Source organism: Mustela lutreola, chromosome 3, assembly GCF_030435805.1.
Source record: "Mustela lutreola isolate mMusLut2 chromosome 3, mMusLut2.pri, whole genome shotgun sequence".
Taxonomy (NCBI): domain Eukaryota; kingdom Metazoa; phylum Chordata; class Mammalia; order Carnivora; family Mustelidae; genus Mustela; species Mustela lutreola.
Window position 1 is genome coordinate 142,701,281 of NC_081292.1, and position 17,541 is coordinate 142,718,821.

At 41.7% G+C, this 17,541-nt stretch overlaps 1 protein-coding gene across 8 annotated transcripts in view; it reads right to left on the minus strand.

Annotated features, from left to right (window-relative positions):
* Positions 1-13,207, minus strand: part of RAPGEF4 (Rap guanine nucleotide exchange factor 4) — a 301,768-nt gene extending 288,561 nt beyond the window's left edge. For 4 of the 8 annotated variants that reach the window (XM_059167023.1, XM_059167022.1, XM_059167020.1 and 1 more), the window contains exon 1: positions 12,914-13,197. In XM_059167023.1, the coding sequence (XP_059023006.1) occupies positions 12,914-12,978 (65 nt within the window). In that variant the 5' untranslated portion in view covers positions 12,979-13,197. Of the gene's footprint in view, positions 1-12,913 lie in introns of all 8 variants that reach the window. The other 4 variants (XR_009351885.1, XR_009351884.1, XR_009351882.1 and 1 more) reach the window with 3 other exon arrangements.
* Positions 13,208-17,541: the final 4,334 nt, after the last annotated feature.

Genomic DNA, 17,541 nt, shown 5'->3' on the forward strand with positions numbered 1-17,541 from the left:
TAAAGCATGATTACACTGATTTAAATTCATATTAAGTGGTCTCTCAGTTCATTCAAGATCTTTGATGAGATGTTGCTTTTGCTGAAAGAATTCACCACCTCTTTTTTTCCTTTTTTAAAGATTTTATTTATTTGTTTGACAGACAGAGATCACAAGTAGGCAGAGAGGCACGCAGAGAGAGAGGGGGAAGCAGGCTCCCCGCTGAGTGGGGAGCCCGATGCAGGGCTTGATTTCCAGGACCCCAGGATCATGACCTGAACAGAAGGCAGAGGCCTTAATCCACTGAGCCACCCAGGCGCCCCTCATCACCTTTTTAAAAACAGCACCATGCCTGAGTTTCTTCCCCTGGCCTCTGCTTTGTTTTCCTTTGCTGCTGTTATAATCTGACATTGTCATACAGATTTGTTTGTCCTCTTACTCCATCACTCCAAATCCTCTTACTTTTGGCCTCATAGCATTTTTTTAGCACCTGCTTTTTCCTGTTTTCTTCATCACTGGATTCCTTATCACCTGAGACAGTAGCACGTAGTAGTTATTCCATCCCTACCATGCACCAGCACATTATAGATACTCAATTTCAAAGACTGACTGAATTAATTAATGTCTACCCAGCTAGTATTTAAATTCACGAGGTCACAGACCTTGTCAGTTTTCTTTTTTTTAAATGTCCTTGTCAGTTTTTATTACTAATCTATCCCTGGCAAGAATGTATGAACTTGGAAAGGAGAGCGTAAAAACTCTGAATGAATGAACAGACAGCAGGAAAGTAGAAAACTAAGGTCAGATCTTTTCCCTACAGCACATTTGGGCTGAGGAAAGAGGAAGAGGACAGGAGGCAAGGAGAAGGATACAGGTAGAGGAGTGATAAAAGGAGTGACAAGGGATGTTAAAGATATGACTTTCTTATATTCCAAGTTTGTTTAAAGAATTAATAAAGAAAATGTGTAAAATTCAAGAACACAACTTTTTCTATAATATATAGACAACCAATATATAACCAATCACAGGCACTAAATATATATAACCAATCTATATATATAACCAATATATAACCGATCAATGACTAGAAGAATAAGTTTGTCAGAGTCTGAATACCTAAATGTCTGAGTCTGAATGTCTGAAGGCAAGACATTCATGCCTTCATTTGGAATTTAAACAGAATTGAAATGTCAAATATAATATCAAGAATCAAATTATTGATTCTCTGAAATATTGATTCACTGAGTGGCTCAGTGGGTTAAGCATCTGCCTTCAGCTCAGGTTGTGATCATAGGGTCCAAGGATTGAGCCCCGCGTCAGGCTCCCTGCTCAGTGGGGAGTCTGTTTATCCCTCTCCCTCTCCATCTGCCCCCTCATGCTCATTCTCTCTCTCACATAAATAAATAAAATCTTTTAAAAAAAAGAATCAAATTATTAGGTTCCAAATAACGTCTGCTTTCCATCAACATCTATTTGTTTTCAACATTTCCAACAGTTAATTAGATTAAAGAGAGGTTCCTGAACTTTTAACCAACTTATATGTAATAATCCTACATTCTATTTAATATGTTTAATATTTACATGTTACAATTTTATTCCATGAAAGGGTTTTGGAAAATTATACTACTCATTTTAAGATTGTTTCACTGCAGGAGTGCCTCGATTAAGCATCCAACTCTTGATTTCAGCTCAGGTCATGATCTTAGGCATAAGATCAAGCCCCGCATCAGGCTCTGCACTGGGCATGGAGCATACTTAAGATTCTCTCTCTCCCTCTCTCTCTCTCTGCCTTTCCCCACCCTTTAAACAAATTTTTTTTCACTGCGATTAACACATGTTTCTTGTTTTCTGTCGTAACAATTAAAGAACATGGTAACATGCTCTGTGGCATAACCCATGGGTTGTCGACCACCATTGGTCTGTGCATTAAGAGTGGCACCAACATTCCTCCTTGAGGATACACTCTTGTCCCCACATCCTCAAAAAGAAGCACTGTACCACAATTAAGACATATATCCTTGTTTGGCTGTCAATAAGGATGTAATTTTCTATCTACTTTGGCTGAGTTTAAAGTCATATTACTCTTCATCTAACCAACAACACAAAATATCAGCATTTCAGGTATCTATTGGAAATATTACTTCCAAGTCATTGCTGCTCAGTTAATTATCAATAGCTCAGATGTGAAAAACAGTGTTTATGGAGGGTTTCCGGGAAGTGAAGTAATTCAGCCATTTCTAAAATATCTTAAAATCTGTCCTGGGATTTTTTTTTTTAATTTTTATTTTTTCAGCATTCTGAGATTCACTATCCTGGGATTAAATCAGACCATCAGAAAGCTATATTATTATATTGGCCCCATAAGAGAAATACTCTCCTTTAATGTCTCTTTGGTATTATGCTATCATGATAAACTGAGAGCCCTACGAAACTCCTTGCTGAATTCACTGTTGGGATATTGTGGAGGATATTGTTCATCACATTGCACAGTATCTTTTTCATGAGGTTAAAGGGGTCAATTAATCAAACAATTACCCACTGTTTGATTAATTCTTCTTGATTAATTGTTCTTCTCTGGAAGAAATAGTTTCCATTGGTAAATGCTAAGTAATGGTATAACTGTGCTTCCTTCTTTGTGCTGACCTTGAAACACCATAGCTTTAATGCTTATATTAGGAAAGAAAATTTTTAATTAATTTTTAAATTTCCATCTTTAAGAAGCCAGAAAAAGATCACGTTGAATCTAAAAGTAGAATAAGAATGGTGGGGGGGGGGGGAGCAACGTAAATCAATGAATTTCTCAAACTAAAAGTTGGGTTTTTTAAAAGATTAAGAAAATTGGGAAGCTCCTAGCAAGACTGATTAAGAAAAAAAAGAGCATTCACAAATTAAATAATATGAGACATGAAGGGGAACATCACAACATATTCTAAGGACATTGAAAGAATAATAAGGGAATAGTACGAACAACCCTATGCTAATAAGTTGGATAACTTAGAAAAACTGGATAAACTCCTTGAAACAACTTATCAAAACAGATATAAGATGAAACAGAAAATCTGAGTAGCACACTACTAAAGAGATTGAATTTGTCATCAAAAAGTTTCCCAAAAAGAAAACTCCTGGCCAGATGATATGTTTTATAATCTATAAAACATTTTAAAAAGAAATAAAATCAATACTGTCCAATCTCTTTTTAAAATAGAGGAAACACTCTGTTTGTGTCGAATAAATAAATAAAATCTTAAATAAGGGGGAAAAAAAAGAGTTGCAGGCTCTACCAACTGGGGGCACCTGGGTGACTCAGTTGGTTAAGTGTATGCTTTGGCTCTGGTCATGATCCCAGCATCCTGAGATCAAGCCCCATGTCAGGCTCTCTACTAAATGGGGAGCTTCTCTGCTCAGAGGGGAGCCTCTCTGCTCAGTGGGGAGCATGCTTCTCCCTCTCCCTCTGCCTGCCACTCTGTCTGTTCTTTCTCTCTCTGCCAAATAAATATGTAAATAAAATCTAAAAATAAAATAAAATAAAGGAAAGAACAAATAGAAAAAAAAGAAGTATTTTCTGATTTAAGGAAGTTAATTCTCACCCTTCTAATCCACTTTGCCCTGGAAATCCTAGCCAATGTAATAAGGGAAGAAAAGTAAATAATAAAAGATGTAAAGATCAGAAAAAATAAATAAAAATGCCAGTATTCACAGACAAAAAGATGGTCTACATAGAAAATCCTGAGGAAACCCTATGACCCAGCAATCGCATTACTGGGTGTTTACCCTAAAGATACAAATGTATTGTACCGAAAGGGCACCTGTATTTGAATGTTTATAGCAGCAATGTCCACAACAGCCAAACTATGGAAAGAACCTAGATGTCTATCAACAGATAAATGGATAATGGTATATATGTAGATATATATAGATATATATATCTATATATATATGGAACTAGATATATGTTCTAGATATAGATATGTATATATCTATATGTAGATATATATATATATGGAGCTATATATATGTGGAACTAGAGGGTATTATGCTAAGCAAAATAAATCAGTCAGAGAAAGACAGTTGTCATATGATCTCACTGATATGAGGAATTTGAGAGGCAGGGTGGGGGTTTGTAGGGGAAAGGGAGGGAAAAACGAAACAAGATGGGACTGGAAGGGAGACAAACCATAAGAGACTCTTAATCTCAGCAAACAAATGGAGGGTTACTGCGGAGGTCAGGAGGTGTAGGGATTGGGTGGTTAGGTGATGGACATTGGGGTGGGTATGTGCTATGATGAGTGCTGCGAATTGTGTAAGACTGATGATTCACAGACCTGTACCCTGCAAATAATGCATTGTAAGTTAATAAAACATATGTTAATTTAAATTTTTTTTTTTAAATCCTGAGGAATCTACAAAACAATGACTAGATTGAATAACTTGCCCAAAGTTATACCACTAATAAAATCAAAACTAGGATGTGAACCAATACAGTCTGGTTCCCAAACTCTTTTTTTAAAAGATTTTATTTATTTGACAGACAGAAATCACAAGTAGAGAGAGAGGAGGAAGCAGGCTTCCCACTGAGCAGAGAGCCTGATGGGGCTCGATCCCGGGACCCTGGGATCAGGACCTGAGCTGAAGGCAGAGGCTTTAACCCACTGAGCCACCCAGGCACCCCTGGTTCCCAAACTCTTAACCCCACACTATGCTCTCTACTGAGAGAGGATCATGCAGCTACACTTGCATTAGCCCACAAACATCAACACAGCCATATACTTGGCCTTTGTAGTCTCATTTGATGATTTGGAAACTAAGGTTCAAAAAGATTAATAACTTTACCAAGATTACATGGCTAAGGGATGAAAGTGACAGAATTTGAATAGGTCTGGCTGACCCTAAAACGAAGCTGATCTGAATATATCACATGTTCCAAAGTGGGAGAGGGAAACAATGAGAGAATCCAGATCCAGATAGTAAGGCCCTGAAATAATGCAGTAGAATATAAAGGCCAAGAGAACTGGTGACTGGTTAGTAGTAAAAAGGGACATAGGAAAGGTCAAAGTTTTGAGAATTAGATTAGTGTTCATAAAATAGGAGTAAGGAGGAGAAACTAACGGAGAGGATGACCAAGGAAGAAGAAGCCAGTTTTAGACAAGCTGAATACAAACTTGTTACATTAGGCATACTTTCAACAGCAATAATAGATAGGATTTTGTTTCCTCACAAAATCAAAAATCTGAAGGTATGTAATGATTAATCTAAAATTAGTACCTAAAGTCAGAACTAGAGTCTGTGTTTCTCCTGGTTCTACTTTCTGGGATTACAATATGGTTGCCAAAGGCCTAGGCCTCAGGTCATAATTCCAGACAGAAAGAAGAATGGGGGTAGCAAATAGAACTGTTCTTCATCAATAAAGCAAAATCTTTCCCAAAATTCTATAGCAGAACTCTGCTATGTCTCATTGGCCAGAACTATGTCACACAGTCACCTAGCCTCTATGGTGGCTTAAGAGGTAAGTATTTTGCTTTCCCAACCCTATAGCAGAGGTAGGTGAGGAAAAACAATATCTGCTCCAAAATATGAATGGGCATTGATGTGGGACTATCCAGTGGAGAGACAAAAATGCATCTGGTCTAGAAGATAAAGCAAGGATACGTGGTTTAAGTAATCTGCATAGTGAAAGCACAGGAAACGAAAGGGTACTTCAGGAAAGAGCGTGCATGAAAAGAAAAGAGGGTAATAACAACACTCTGTTTCTCTTTTTGTGCAGGGGAAGCAAACGGATGTACAGGGACACAGCTGAGTAAACACGGTAGCCAGGTCCCTCCACTCCAACCAGTCAGTGTTTGCTTTTGTAAGCTTGGCCAGGTCTTTCTCTGTCATCTTCCCCACCCAGTTACATCCATCCTTTTTCTCTTTCCTCCGGCTCTCAGTACTCCCAACAATATCTCTCCTCTCCCTTTCTCTTTCCCTCATCTGTGAATTAGAGGGGCTGGAAGGAAAATTCATTCTTCACAGCCACTGTTCAAGATGGATAAAGCTGGATTTAAATCTGACTAAAGGAAAGCTAGCTGCCTGGGGTTGGAAAGGTGATCCAGGAAAATAAGCAACTCCTATGAAAAGGCTATTAAATCTTAAAAATTCATAGAAAAATCACAGGAAATTTGAACTAAAAAGAATCTGTTCTTTCTGCCCTCACTGGAATAGCCAGAGTCTATCTGGGGAAATATAAACTAAAACAAGGAGGCAGAATTTGCTTTGCTGAGTACCATTCTTCTTCTGAATACTCTTCAAAGCACCCAGGCTATGTTCAGACCAGGTAGCAGGGCCAAGGGTGTGATGGACCTTAGGCATCCTTCTCCTGGCCCACTACTCCATGGGCATACCATCTATCACGTGTCTCCAGTCTGAGTCCAGCTCTGCCTGACTATTTCTGAAAATCCTAGGGCAGTCAGGATCAGCACCACAGAATTTAACCATGATTACAGAGTAGGCTGCGTTATCCTCTGCTCCACACATATATGTCATGTGCTCCCATGTATTTGGGGCTACAGTGAGATGTCCTCCAATAAGTTGCATATAAGACAGGCACCAAGAAAACTTTAAAAACAACATATCAATAACATCATGAAAAGTGATCACTTGACATTATGTGCCTCCTGATGTAAGTATATAACAGTTCTGTAAAGTATTGTTCCCAGAAAATCGTATCTAAATCCAATGAAGCTCTAGATCCAAATATCAATTCACAGAATATACAGGGGATAAAGGGGCGTATTAGAAGACACCATGGAGGCATAATTAAAATTCAGACTTTAAAAAAAAAAAACAAACCTGTTTCTTCAACAAATTTACTATAAGGAAGAAAAAGAAGGAGAACCCAGAAATTAAAAAAGACTTAGAAACATCATCAATTAAATAGAAACAATGAGGATCCTAACACAAACAAATTGCAAGAAAGAAAAAGTTACATGATAAATGGGGAAATCTGAACCCTGACCGGGTATTTGATTATATTAGGAAACCAAGGTCAAATTTCTCAACGTGTGACAGTGATATTGTTTTCATCATAAAGCGTCCTTACCTTTTAGATATATACTAAAATATTTACAGATAAAATAATACTGTGTTCTGGGGCTTGCACCAGAATAATCCTGGAGGTAGTGGATATGAATGGAGAGATTAATGAAACAAGATTGGCTGTGAGTTGATAATTGTTGGGTGGGGGGCTGTATAAGAGAAACATCCTGTTCTCTCTTCTTTTTGTGTATTTTGAAATTTTCCATAATAACCTTTTTCTGTAATAGATCAGAATAGAGTTATGCAATGTCATTTTTTTTTTTTTTTAAGTAGTCACAACAGACAAGGAAACACAAAAGGAGCAGCAGAGACAGATGCTCATGGTGCCCATCCAAGCCTTTTCCAAGACAAAGGTGGGGCCAGTGCAAGGACTCACTTGCAAGACTGCAGAGGCCACTCCATCCCGGAGAAGAAGGATGCATCTGGTCATCTCACCTTTACCCGATAAACACCTTATCTACAGTCAAGGTGCTGCAGTAAAACTGAAGGTAAAATGAATAAAACACAGAAACCGACATCAAGGGATGCAAAAGAGAAGTAAAAAGGAAATTTACTGATGGAGTCTGGCTTGTGATATTATAGTGTTGGACAAAGTGTGCTTTGGGAGCACCTGTAATGGTCATCTAACTGGAAGAGATGACAGCCAAGCTGTCCTGAAGGATTCCCAGAACAATCTTCTGATTATAATTCAATTCCTGGGCTCTGTTCCTCTAGGAAGAGAGTGAGTTGGCCAAAAGTTGTAAGTGTCCTGATCTCCTGGCAGCTTTGTTTCTCACTGTAAAAGTACAACACCAGCTTCTGGTAACAAGTGGATCTCCCACACAGCTTGCCTAGAGAAGGAGTACATCAGCCGAAGGATGTGAGTGTCTTCCCCTTTCATCCTATTTTCAAATTAATAAACTGTCTTTCTGGTTTTACAGTCTCTGAGAGTTTGGTGCCTTTGTATAGGCCCCTGAAAAAAATGTATTAATTATTGATGTGCTGACAAATCAGGCATCTGAGATTGCAAGACCAGCCGTGAACACTGGAAATTCACCGGCGTTATCCCCCTTGGGATATGCCTGGGTGTGGGTCGACACCTGCCTTCCCCAGTGACAGCCTTCTGCTCTGCATGTTTCTTTGATCTTCAGTCTTCTTGAATGGTGGGGCCGTGTCTGAGTCTTCTTTGATTCTGAGTCATCCCCTTCAGCATGTCTGCCTCAAAGCATTTTGGTTTTTAACAAATTTGTTCCTTGATTTCTTTCACTTTCATTCAATCACATCAATAGAGTTAACTCAACATCTATTTGGGGATTAAGTCAGATGCAATGACACTGTAGAAGAAGCATGTTTTAAAAATAAAACATCAATAATTTAAAGGATTCCTCAGCTGTTTTTTTTTATACATTTTATACATTTTTATACGTTGACTTCATTTTCTGCCTTGGCCTGTGATCACCGGTGATCCTCAAATAAGCCTATCAACTGAGGTTGTCCCACAAAGCTACACTTCTAACTGCAGAATGAGAAATCAAATATGGTAAACTCCTTCCCAGATGAAGACCATTTCCCTTACTTTCAGTGGTTTCTCTGTCAATCAGCCAGATTCTCTCATCTGTAATGGGACATAGCAAACTTTTTCTTCAAAGATCTACACAGTAAATACTTCTTTTATTTTTTAAAATATTTTATTTGGGACGCCTGGGTGGCTCAGTTGGTTAAGCAGCTGCCTTCGGCTCGGGTCATGATCCCAGCATCCTGGGATCGATTCCCACATCGGGCTCCTTGCTCAGCGGGGAGTCTGCTTCTCCCTCTGCCTCTGCCTGCCATTCTGTCTGCCTGTGTTCACGCTCTCTCTCTCTCTGACAAAAAAAAAAAAAAAAAAGTTGTTAAAATATTTTATTTATTTATTTGAGAGAGAGAGAGAGAGAGCACAAGCAGGGGTGGAAGGGGAGCAGAGGGAGGGGAGAAGCAGACTCCCGACTGAGCAGGGAGCCCTAGTGGGGCTCCATCTCAGGACCCCGGGATCATGCCCTGGGCTGAAGGCAGACCTTAACCGACTGAGCCACACAGGCACGCCAGCAGTAAATACCTTAAACTCTGTGGGCCACACAATCTCCATTACAGCTACTCAACTCTGCCAGTGTAGTGTGAAAGCAGCCATGGACAACACATAACCAAATAAGTGTGTCTGTGTTCCAATAAAACTTTGTTTATGGACACTGAAATTGCAATTTTATATAAATTCAATGGGTCACAAAACAGTAATCTTTTTTTGGTTTATTTCCAAACATTCAGAAATCTAAAAACAACTCTTAGCTCAGGAGATACGCTAGCAGCTGGTGGATCTGGCCCCTGCTCCACAGTGATGAATGCTGGCAGTGATTCACTATACATATGTGAATGTGTGTGGTATCTTCGAAATATTGCCTTACCAACCAGGAAGATTATGACCTACAAATGGGTCTAAAATTCATAGGTGGCAAACTTAAATCCTTAAGGGAAAAATATTTTCACTAAAATTAAACAATGATCAGCTCACAAAGACATACCCACACATACACAAAGACATTTTACATATCCTAAATCCCAAATAGTGGGTACCATGTAATATGTTTCTAATTACCACCCCTGCTTAGAAAAAAATTTTAAGATCAGTGAAACAGTGGTAAGTTTGTTTTGCTTAACAATATGTCTGCTGAGAATTTTTTCAATATCTTTTTATCCATCCAAATGTTCAATGTCTTTCCGATTATAAGTCTGGTGTTTATACAATCTCATCCCCTTGGTTCCACCATAGTCCAAGAACTTGGACACTTGGTACATGAAAAACTCTGGACTTTCTTTCTTTAACCTAATCTGCATATCTCTATATTTTTCAGTTCCCTCCCCCCATGTAAGTTTATATAGCATTGCCCGTCTATTACAACCTTCTAGGCATTACTACAGAACATTTCTAAGGCTTTAGTTTTCTTATTCTGTTTGTTTCATCTTGTATTATATACTTCTGTACTCATGCATTTTCTACTTTAACTCCTCTTATTACTCCAAGAGGGTCCCTCTTTTTCTAGCTGTCCACAACAGGTGCCACTTGCTTGGTGCTTATACCTAAACCATATTTCGCTGCTATGGAAAAGGTCCCAGCATCATATCCCCAATCAGTACATAGGGGTTCACTGTGCCATACCCTCTTTTGTGTGTGTGTTTTATGCTTGAGATGTCTGTAATCCAAAGTTTTAGAAAAATGGAGCATACGTTCCTATGCTCTAGATTTGGTCACAAGAGGAATTTGTGATTGGGAAGAAATTAGCATATTTATATGCCACACCTGTGTGCCTTTGTTCACATTCCTCCCTCTGCTTGGCATGCTCTCCCCAAATTCTCTGATAAAATTTCCCTCAACCTCCAAGGTCCAGGCCTGCACCAGGGGGAAGCATCCCGGCCAAGCAGAGCTGATGACTCTCTCCTTTGCATTCCCAAAGCATTTCATACATCTCCGTGAAAGCCCTTGTCATTGCATTGTGGTTGGTTGTGTGTGTAGATATCCCAGCCCTACCACCCATCCCCCAGGTAAATAGCAACTCATCATTTTTTTTTCCCTCCTCACCACCCATGCATCCCCAATGCCAACACAGTACCTGGAATAAGCAAACAAGATTGCATTTCTCAGAAATACCAAGAGCAGTCTTAACTGCCATCAGTTAGAAAGTCCTAACTTCTTCCTCCCCCACAAAATTAACAGACAACTTAAGTAAAAATTCAACTTCAAAACAAGTACCCCTTTAGTGGCCCTCTAAAATGAGATTGCCACTCCTTAACTGTTCTTCAAAGGAATTCCAGCATCAACACTGCAGAAAATGCAAGGTTATCTTAACACCAAAAAATAAAATATTTACATGGCACTTGACAGTTTTCATAGTACTTTCGCCATTTGCTGTTGTTGTTTGGTCCACTAATCCTTGGTAAGACAGATAGTTCTATCTCCATTTTTCAGACACTCAAGGAAATAAAAGTGACATGTCCAATATCAGAGCTGTCTGCTCTGGGCCTAAAACCCTTAACTTACTGATTATCCACTTTCTGCATTCTGTGAATGCTAGGCTCAGTATTTGTGGAGGCTTTTCCCACTTCTGATAGATTATTTTTCCCTATTATGAATGGTGGCATTAGACTGTGCTCTATGTTCTAAAAATACATTTCAAACAAAATCATTTTGGGCAGATACACATTATGAAAAGACAGAATCAAATATACCCCACTTGTTTTAGTATTGCTCTATGATTTTGCCATAAGTACTTATTGACTAAAGGATTTCCAGTGAATCACCGACTGTTCAAAAAATGGCATGCCATGCATTTCTGAAAATAGAAATATGTAATCTATTATCTAAAAAAATTCACTCGTGAGGAAGCACTACTATTTATATGTCAAGTACAAGAGCTTGATTTTTCTCTTCTTTTATAATTCATCTTTCCTAAACTATTAAATTTAGATTACTTATCACATTAGCAGGCTCTTCACTTAAATATGCTCTTAGTTCCTCTATATAATTCAGTATGATTTAACCATCACTTCAATTCTCTTACTATTTATTGCAACCAATTCTTCTAATATTAGTACATATCATTTTCGAGTAAATAGGGCACTGCCTGCCAAAAAATCTTGCTACTGTGTGGTAGTGGTAATTGAAAGTAAAGATTATTTCTCAGATATATTAATTTTTCAAATGAGCCACATTTAGCTTTTCTCAAATTAATTTTTTTCGACAAAGCCCTATAATAGTAAAATATTCAGAGCATGTCACACTGAAGATTTTCAAGTTTGATCTGGTTACGAATCTGCTAATTGTAAAAATTTCAATATGGCAGAGCCCAAAATATTTCACACAAATGCAAATAGAGATGTCATGCAGATAGCTGCAAGACATGAATCATTGCCCTGCCGCATCCAACTCAAAAATTCAGAGGCAGTTCACTCCGCAAGATCTCTCGCTCAGTTCTTAAAAGTTCAGATGCATCACCTTTTAATCAGGGTAATAAAGTATAATTGCTAACATACTGTGTAATGTTTACTGTTAAACCCACAATCTGGACAAACAGAAAATTATGCTGTCAGAGCCTGGAAACAATTGCAGCCCGCAGTTACATCGGGGCACCCTCCTCATTATAGAGCTTCCGTCGGGAGTTACAGTGTTTTATGGTTTTAATTTTTTAGAGTAAGGGTCTTTTCCCGAGAAGCAGGTATTCAGAAGAATACCTCCCGCGTGACCTTCCTAACACAGCCCTTGAGCAAGCGGCTGCGGGGGCAGGAGCTGAGAATTTCAGCGAGGCACTTGACAGCTCCGCTGGGTCCCTCGCACTTTGCTTTCAGGAACAAAAAAGGAATGTTACTCCGCACCTGCCTTTCCCCCTCACCCCTCCTTAAAACTTAAATTACATTTACCCCTACGGTCTGAACATCCGGAAGAAGGTACGAGGTTATTCCGTCCCGTGATGCCCAGGGAGAATGACCCCCCACCCAAGAGCGCAGCCCCGAGCGGCGGGCCGGCGGCGGGCTGGCGGGCGCGCGCGGGGGGCAACAAGGTGAAGGAGGGCTGGGGGGACTGCAGCGCCGGCGCGGCCTCCACACCCCACTGCCCTGCATTTTCTCCACCAAGTGGAAGAATCTCGTGCGTGTGGCACCACGGGAGGCGGGGGTCCCGGTTCCCCGCCCCCCCGCCCTAACCCCGGCCGGGACGCGGCTCCTCAGCCCCCTCCGAAGCGCGGGGCCCGGCCGGGGGCTCCCAGGTGAGGGGCCGCGGCCCGGGCGGTAGTTCCCGCGGCGGTCTCAGGGCAGGGGCAGCGCCGCAGAGCGTAGGCTCGGCGGGGGGCCCTGCCGGAGCTACCTTTTATCCAAGCAGGCGATCCACTCGGCTGAAGAGGAAGAATGGGCAGCGTGCGCAGCGACCATGTTGGGCAGCGGCGCGCGGTGTCCCCGGCTGCGGCGACCTCCCGCGCTCGCTTTGCCTCCGCCTCCGCCTAGCCCGCGGCGCGGACCCGCTCCTCAGCGCCCGCCTCGCGACCTGTGCGGCGGCGACGGGCCCGCCCTCCCAGCGGGCTCCCGCGGCCTCCCGGGCGGGGGGCCCGCGAGGGAGGGGACTCGAGGGGCGGGACGCGGGGACCGGGAGGGCTCGAGCCGCCCGCCCGCCCGCCGCTGCACTGCGGCGCCCGGAGGGTGGGGAGCCCCGCGGTCCCGCCCGCTACGGGGAGGGAACGAGGGGCGACCCTGCGTGGCCCGCCACCTGCTACAGGTGATCGCAACGTCTCGGGGAGACCTGGGTCGCGCCCCTCACCTCCGGGCCTCAGAAGCGTGGACGGAGGGAAGGCAACACGCGTGGGGAGGGGGCGAGGGGGTGGCTGTCAGAGTATATATTTTTCATATGGCGAATGCCACTAAAATGGCTGCTGCCTCTCTGTTTCCTTAGAAACCCGTTAGTCTTCCTCAGCGGGTGTCAAAACTTGCTGGAGGTTTTTGCTCACCTTTCCCGTTTCCGCTTTAAAAATGAATGAAGAGGAGGTTACCGTGGCTTGGGGTGGGAATACCTACTCTAGTCACCGAGGGTGGAATCCAGGGGACAGTTTTTCCTGAAGGGTGAGGTAGGGCTGGAATGGAATGGAGAGCCGGTGCAGGCGTGGTTGGAAGCAGGGAAGGGAAGCCAGTGGGCTGCAGTGGTGATCAGCGGTGACTGAGGGAATGGTAAGCCCCAGCCTCTGGCCTTGAGCCCGGGACCTCCCGGGGCTTCCATCACCTGCATGATGAAAAGAAACACAGTTAAGAATGGGGAGTAGTGGAGCCACACGCAGAACTGAGGTTTGGGGGGTCTGGGGAGGGCCGGCAAGATCCCAAGGCCCTCAGGTGAACTTGGATCGTTGGCCCCACATGTCACTAGGGCCTGTCTCTGGTAGGGAGCACACAACAAATGTTATGCCTAGAAGTTGTTTGCTTACATTCTGCCAAAAATCAAATTAAGCTCTAACAGTTATTTAGGAATTTGGGGACAAGTTAAATCTTCTGGATTATTGCCAAACGCTGTTTATATTTATGGTGTGATTTAGGGATAGATAATGGAGAAAGAAACATCGCATAGCTAACCTCACTTTGGTTTTTTTTTCTCTTCTGCCCTGCCCTCAGTCCCCTGCTCAGAGAATGAAACAGCAGGTGCATTCTGGATTTCTTTTATCCTAATAAAGCTCCTCCAAAGAATTTGCCGTTTTCCCCTCTGCTTAATAGCCAGGATCTGGTTTCAGACCTGCCAGCATATTCCCTCAGCAACCCTCCCTGCTCAGCACTTGTCCCGGGTTGACCTCCATCCTGTTCATTTCTATCATGCTTTAAGTAAGTAATATTTAAAATGTTATAGTATACAGAGAGTACCAAATGTATTTCTGTTGTTTTTTTTAATGAGAGAGGTATGAAGGAGGAAATGGGTCTCCTGTATTTATTAAGATTCATTTATAAAGAGCTATTGAGAACATTTCAAACAAATGCTTTCTCAAAATGCCTTCACTCAGAATACATGTAAGTAAGGAATTAGAGGGAAAATGACTTCATATGACGTGTCATTACCAGAGGTTCTGAGTTGACATAGTTTTTGGCCATAATACTAATAATAGTCATCATTTATTGAACATCCACCAAGCGTTAGATGCTATGCAGAGTTCTCTACAAGTGTTATCTTATTTAATCTTCAGAACGTTCTATGAAGCCAAGCCAGAAGGACAGCTGCCCAAGGCAGTACTCCACAAAAAGGGACAAATATCTCTGAAAATGTAATGAAACACAGTACATTGTATGTATCAGTACTTTCAGAGAGAGTATTGATTGGGTTGCAAGGAAGACACTGATGAGCTACTTGGAGAGGGAGTGAGAGCTCAAGGATCCTAATGTGTATTCCAGGGAGCATGGAACATCAAAGCCACTATTTTCTCTATGGGGAATCTGCCTTTCCTTGAAATAGAAGTTGGAAGAATTATTTAAAGAATATCCTTTCAAGGGAGCAGCAGTTGGATCATTGGTTTACCCAGAGCCCTCATATGTCCCCATTCACCATGGTGGTAAGTACCAGTAACTCCAGTATACTCACTAGCACAAGGACACTAAGCCTCAGGAAAGATTGATAATTTGCTCTCAAGAGCCCAGCTGCTATACTGAGGGTTCTTGAACCAGATTTGGGTCCCAAAGCCCTTGCACTTGGAGATGGAGTCACTGGTTCAGTCAAAAGAATGAGAATAGAAGGGAAGTAAAAAAAAATGATGCCCAGGTGAGAACAAAATGGTTATAATTTTATATGTAAAAATAGGGAAACTTGGGTGGAAGAAAGATAGAAGAAACCCTTTAAATGTCAGGAATAAATTTGCTGTTCTACAAATTACTCCTGTAGTCTAAAAGGGATTTGACTACTGGTCAAGAATTATAAAAGTAAAGGAGCTGTTGCATGATCATTCCATTAAGAAGAGGAAGAAAATAAGGGATTTTTTTTGGTTTTGTTGGGAAAGGCAAAAAACCAGAGAGTGTTTATTCTTTTTCTTTCCTTCAAAGAATGTAAATCAAGCCAGACTAAAAAAGACCACATACTTTGTGATTCCATTTAGATAAAATTTCCAGAATAGGCAAGTCTATAAAGACAGAAAGTAGATTTGGAATTGCCTAGGTCTGGAGGGTGTGAATGGGAGTGACTGCAAATGGGCCCAAGAAATCTTTTTTTGGAACTGGAAATGTCCTAAAATGGATTGTGGTGATGGATGCACAACTCTGTAAATTTAACATTTATTGAGTAGTGTATTTTAAAATGGATGAATTTTATGATATACAAATTATATCTCAAAACTGAAAAAGTAAATAATAATAAAAAATAATAAACCCGTCTGGTAGAAGAAATAAAAAGAACATGCATTGATCTTTTGGAGGAAAACAAAGAAAACTATAGGAGAAAAAGTAACAGTTCCCCATAATTCTACCACCTAGAGATAATAATTTAACTCTAATACTTTAGTGCATTTTATTCTGAATTTTCTATTTTAAAAAAGTACAATCACATATATATCCATATAACTAGCTACTTACATTCAATTATGTATACAGTTGACCCTTATACCAAGACAGGGTTAGGGGAACAAACATACACACCACACACACCTCCACCATCCCACCCTTGCGTCCCCAAAACCCCCACCTCCGTGTGGCCAAATCTACATATAATTTTTGACTCGCCAAAAACTTTCCTACCAATAATCTACTGTTGACCAGAAGCCTTATCAATAGCAGTCAGTCAGCTCACCTGCATTGTGTGTATTATATGTATTGTGCACTATATTCTTACAACAAAGAATTTCTTTCTTCTAGAAAAAGAAAAAGTTTTTAATAAGATCATAAGGAATGAATGCCTGTGTTGTCGGGTCGTTGGGCATCCAACTCTTGGTTTCAGCCGGGGTCGTGATCTTGGGGGTCATGGTCTTGAAGGTCATGAGATCAGATCTGCCGAGGCTCTGCCTCGGGCTCTGCCTCAGTGCTCAGCATGGTATTTGCTTAAGACCCTCTCTCCCTCTCCCTTTGCTCACACATGCATGTGCATGCTCTCTCTCAAATAAATGAGTCTTTTTTAAAAAAAGAAAATTGTAAGAGGAAGTACATTTACTGTACATCTGGATTTATCTAAATAAATCATATATGAGTGAAACCCTGGCAGTTCAAACTCATGTTGTTCAAGGCTCAACTATAGATAGACAGAGAGATACATGCATTCATACAAACTTGAAAGCATTATTTTATAGGCTACTTTTTCTACTTGGAAGGGAAAAGTGCTGTACATATTTAAAAATACCCTCATTAAAAATGTAATAACTACTGGAGGAGTCAAGATGGCGGAGAAGTAGCAAGCTGAGACTGCTTCAGCTAGCCGGAGATCAGCTAGATAGCTTATCTAAAGATTGCAAACACCTGAAAATCCATCGGCAGATCGAAGAGAAGAAGAACAGCAATTCTGGAAACAGAAAAACAACCACTTTCTGAAAGGTAGGACCGGCGGAGAAGTGAATCCAAAGCGACGGGAAGATAGACCCCGGGGGGAGGGGCCGGCTCCCGGCAAGCGGCGGAGCAACCGCGCACAAAATCAGGACTTTTAAAAGTCTGTTCCGCGGAGGGACATCGCTCCAGAGGCTAAACCGGGGCGAAGCCCACGCGGGGTCAGCGTGGCCTCAGGTCCCGCAGGGTCACAGAAGGATCGGGGGTGTCTGAGTGTCGCAGAGCTTGCGGGTATTGGAACGGGAAAGCCGGCTACAGAGACAGAGCCGACAGTAAGCTCGCAGCTCCGTGTTACCTTGAACCGGTCGCAGGCTCGGTGAGCTCGGAGCGCGGCCGGAGGTCAGGCAGACGGGAGTAACTGGGCGCTGTTCTCTGAGGGCGCACTGAGGAGTGGGGCCCTGGGCTCTCGGCTCCTCCGGGCCGGAGACCAGGAGGCCGCCATTTGTATTCCCG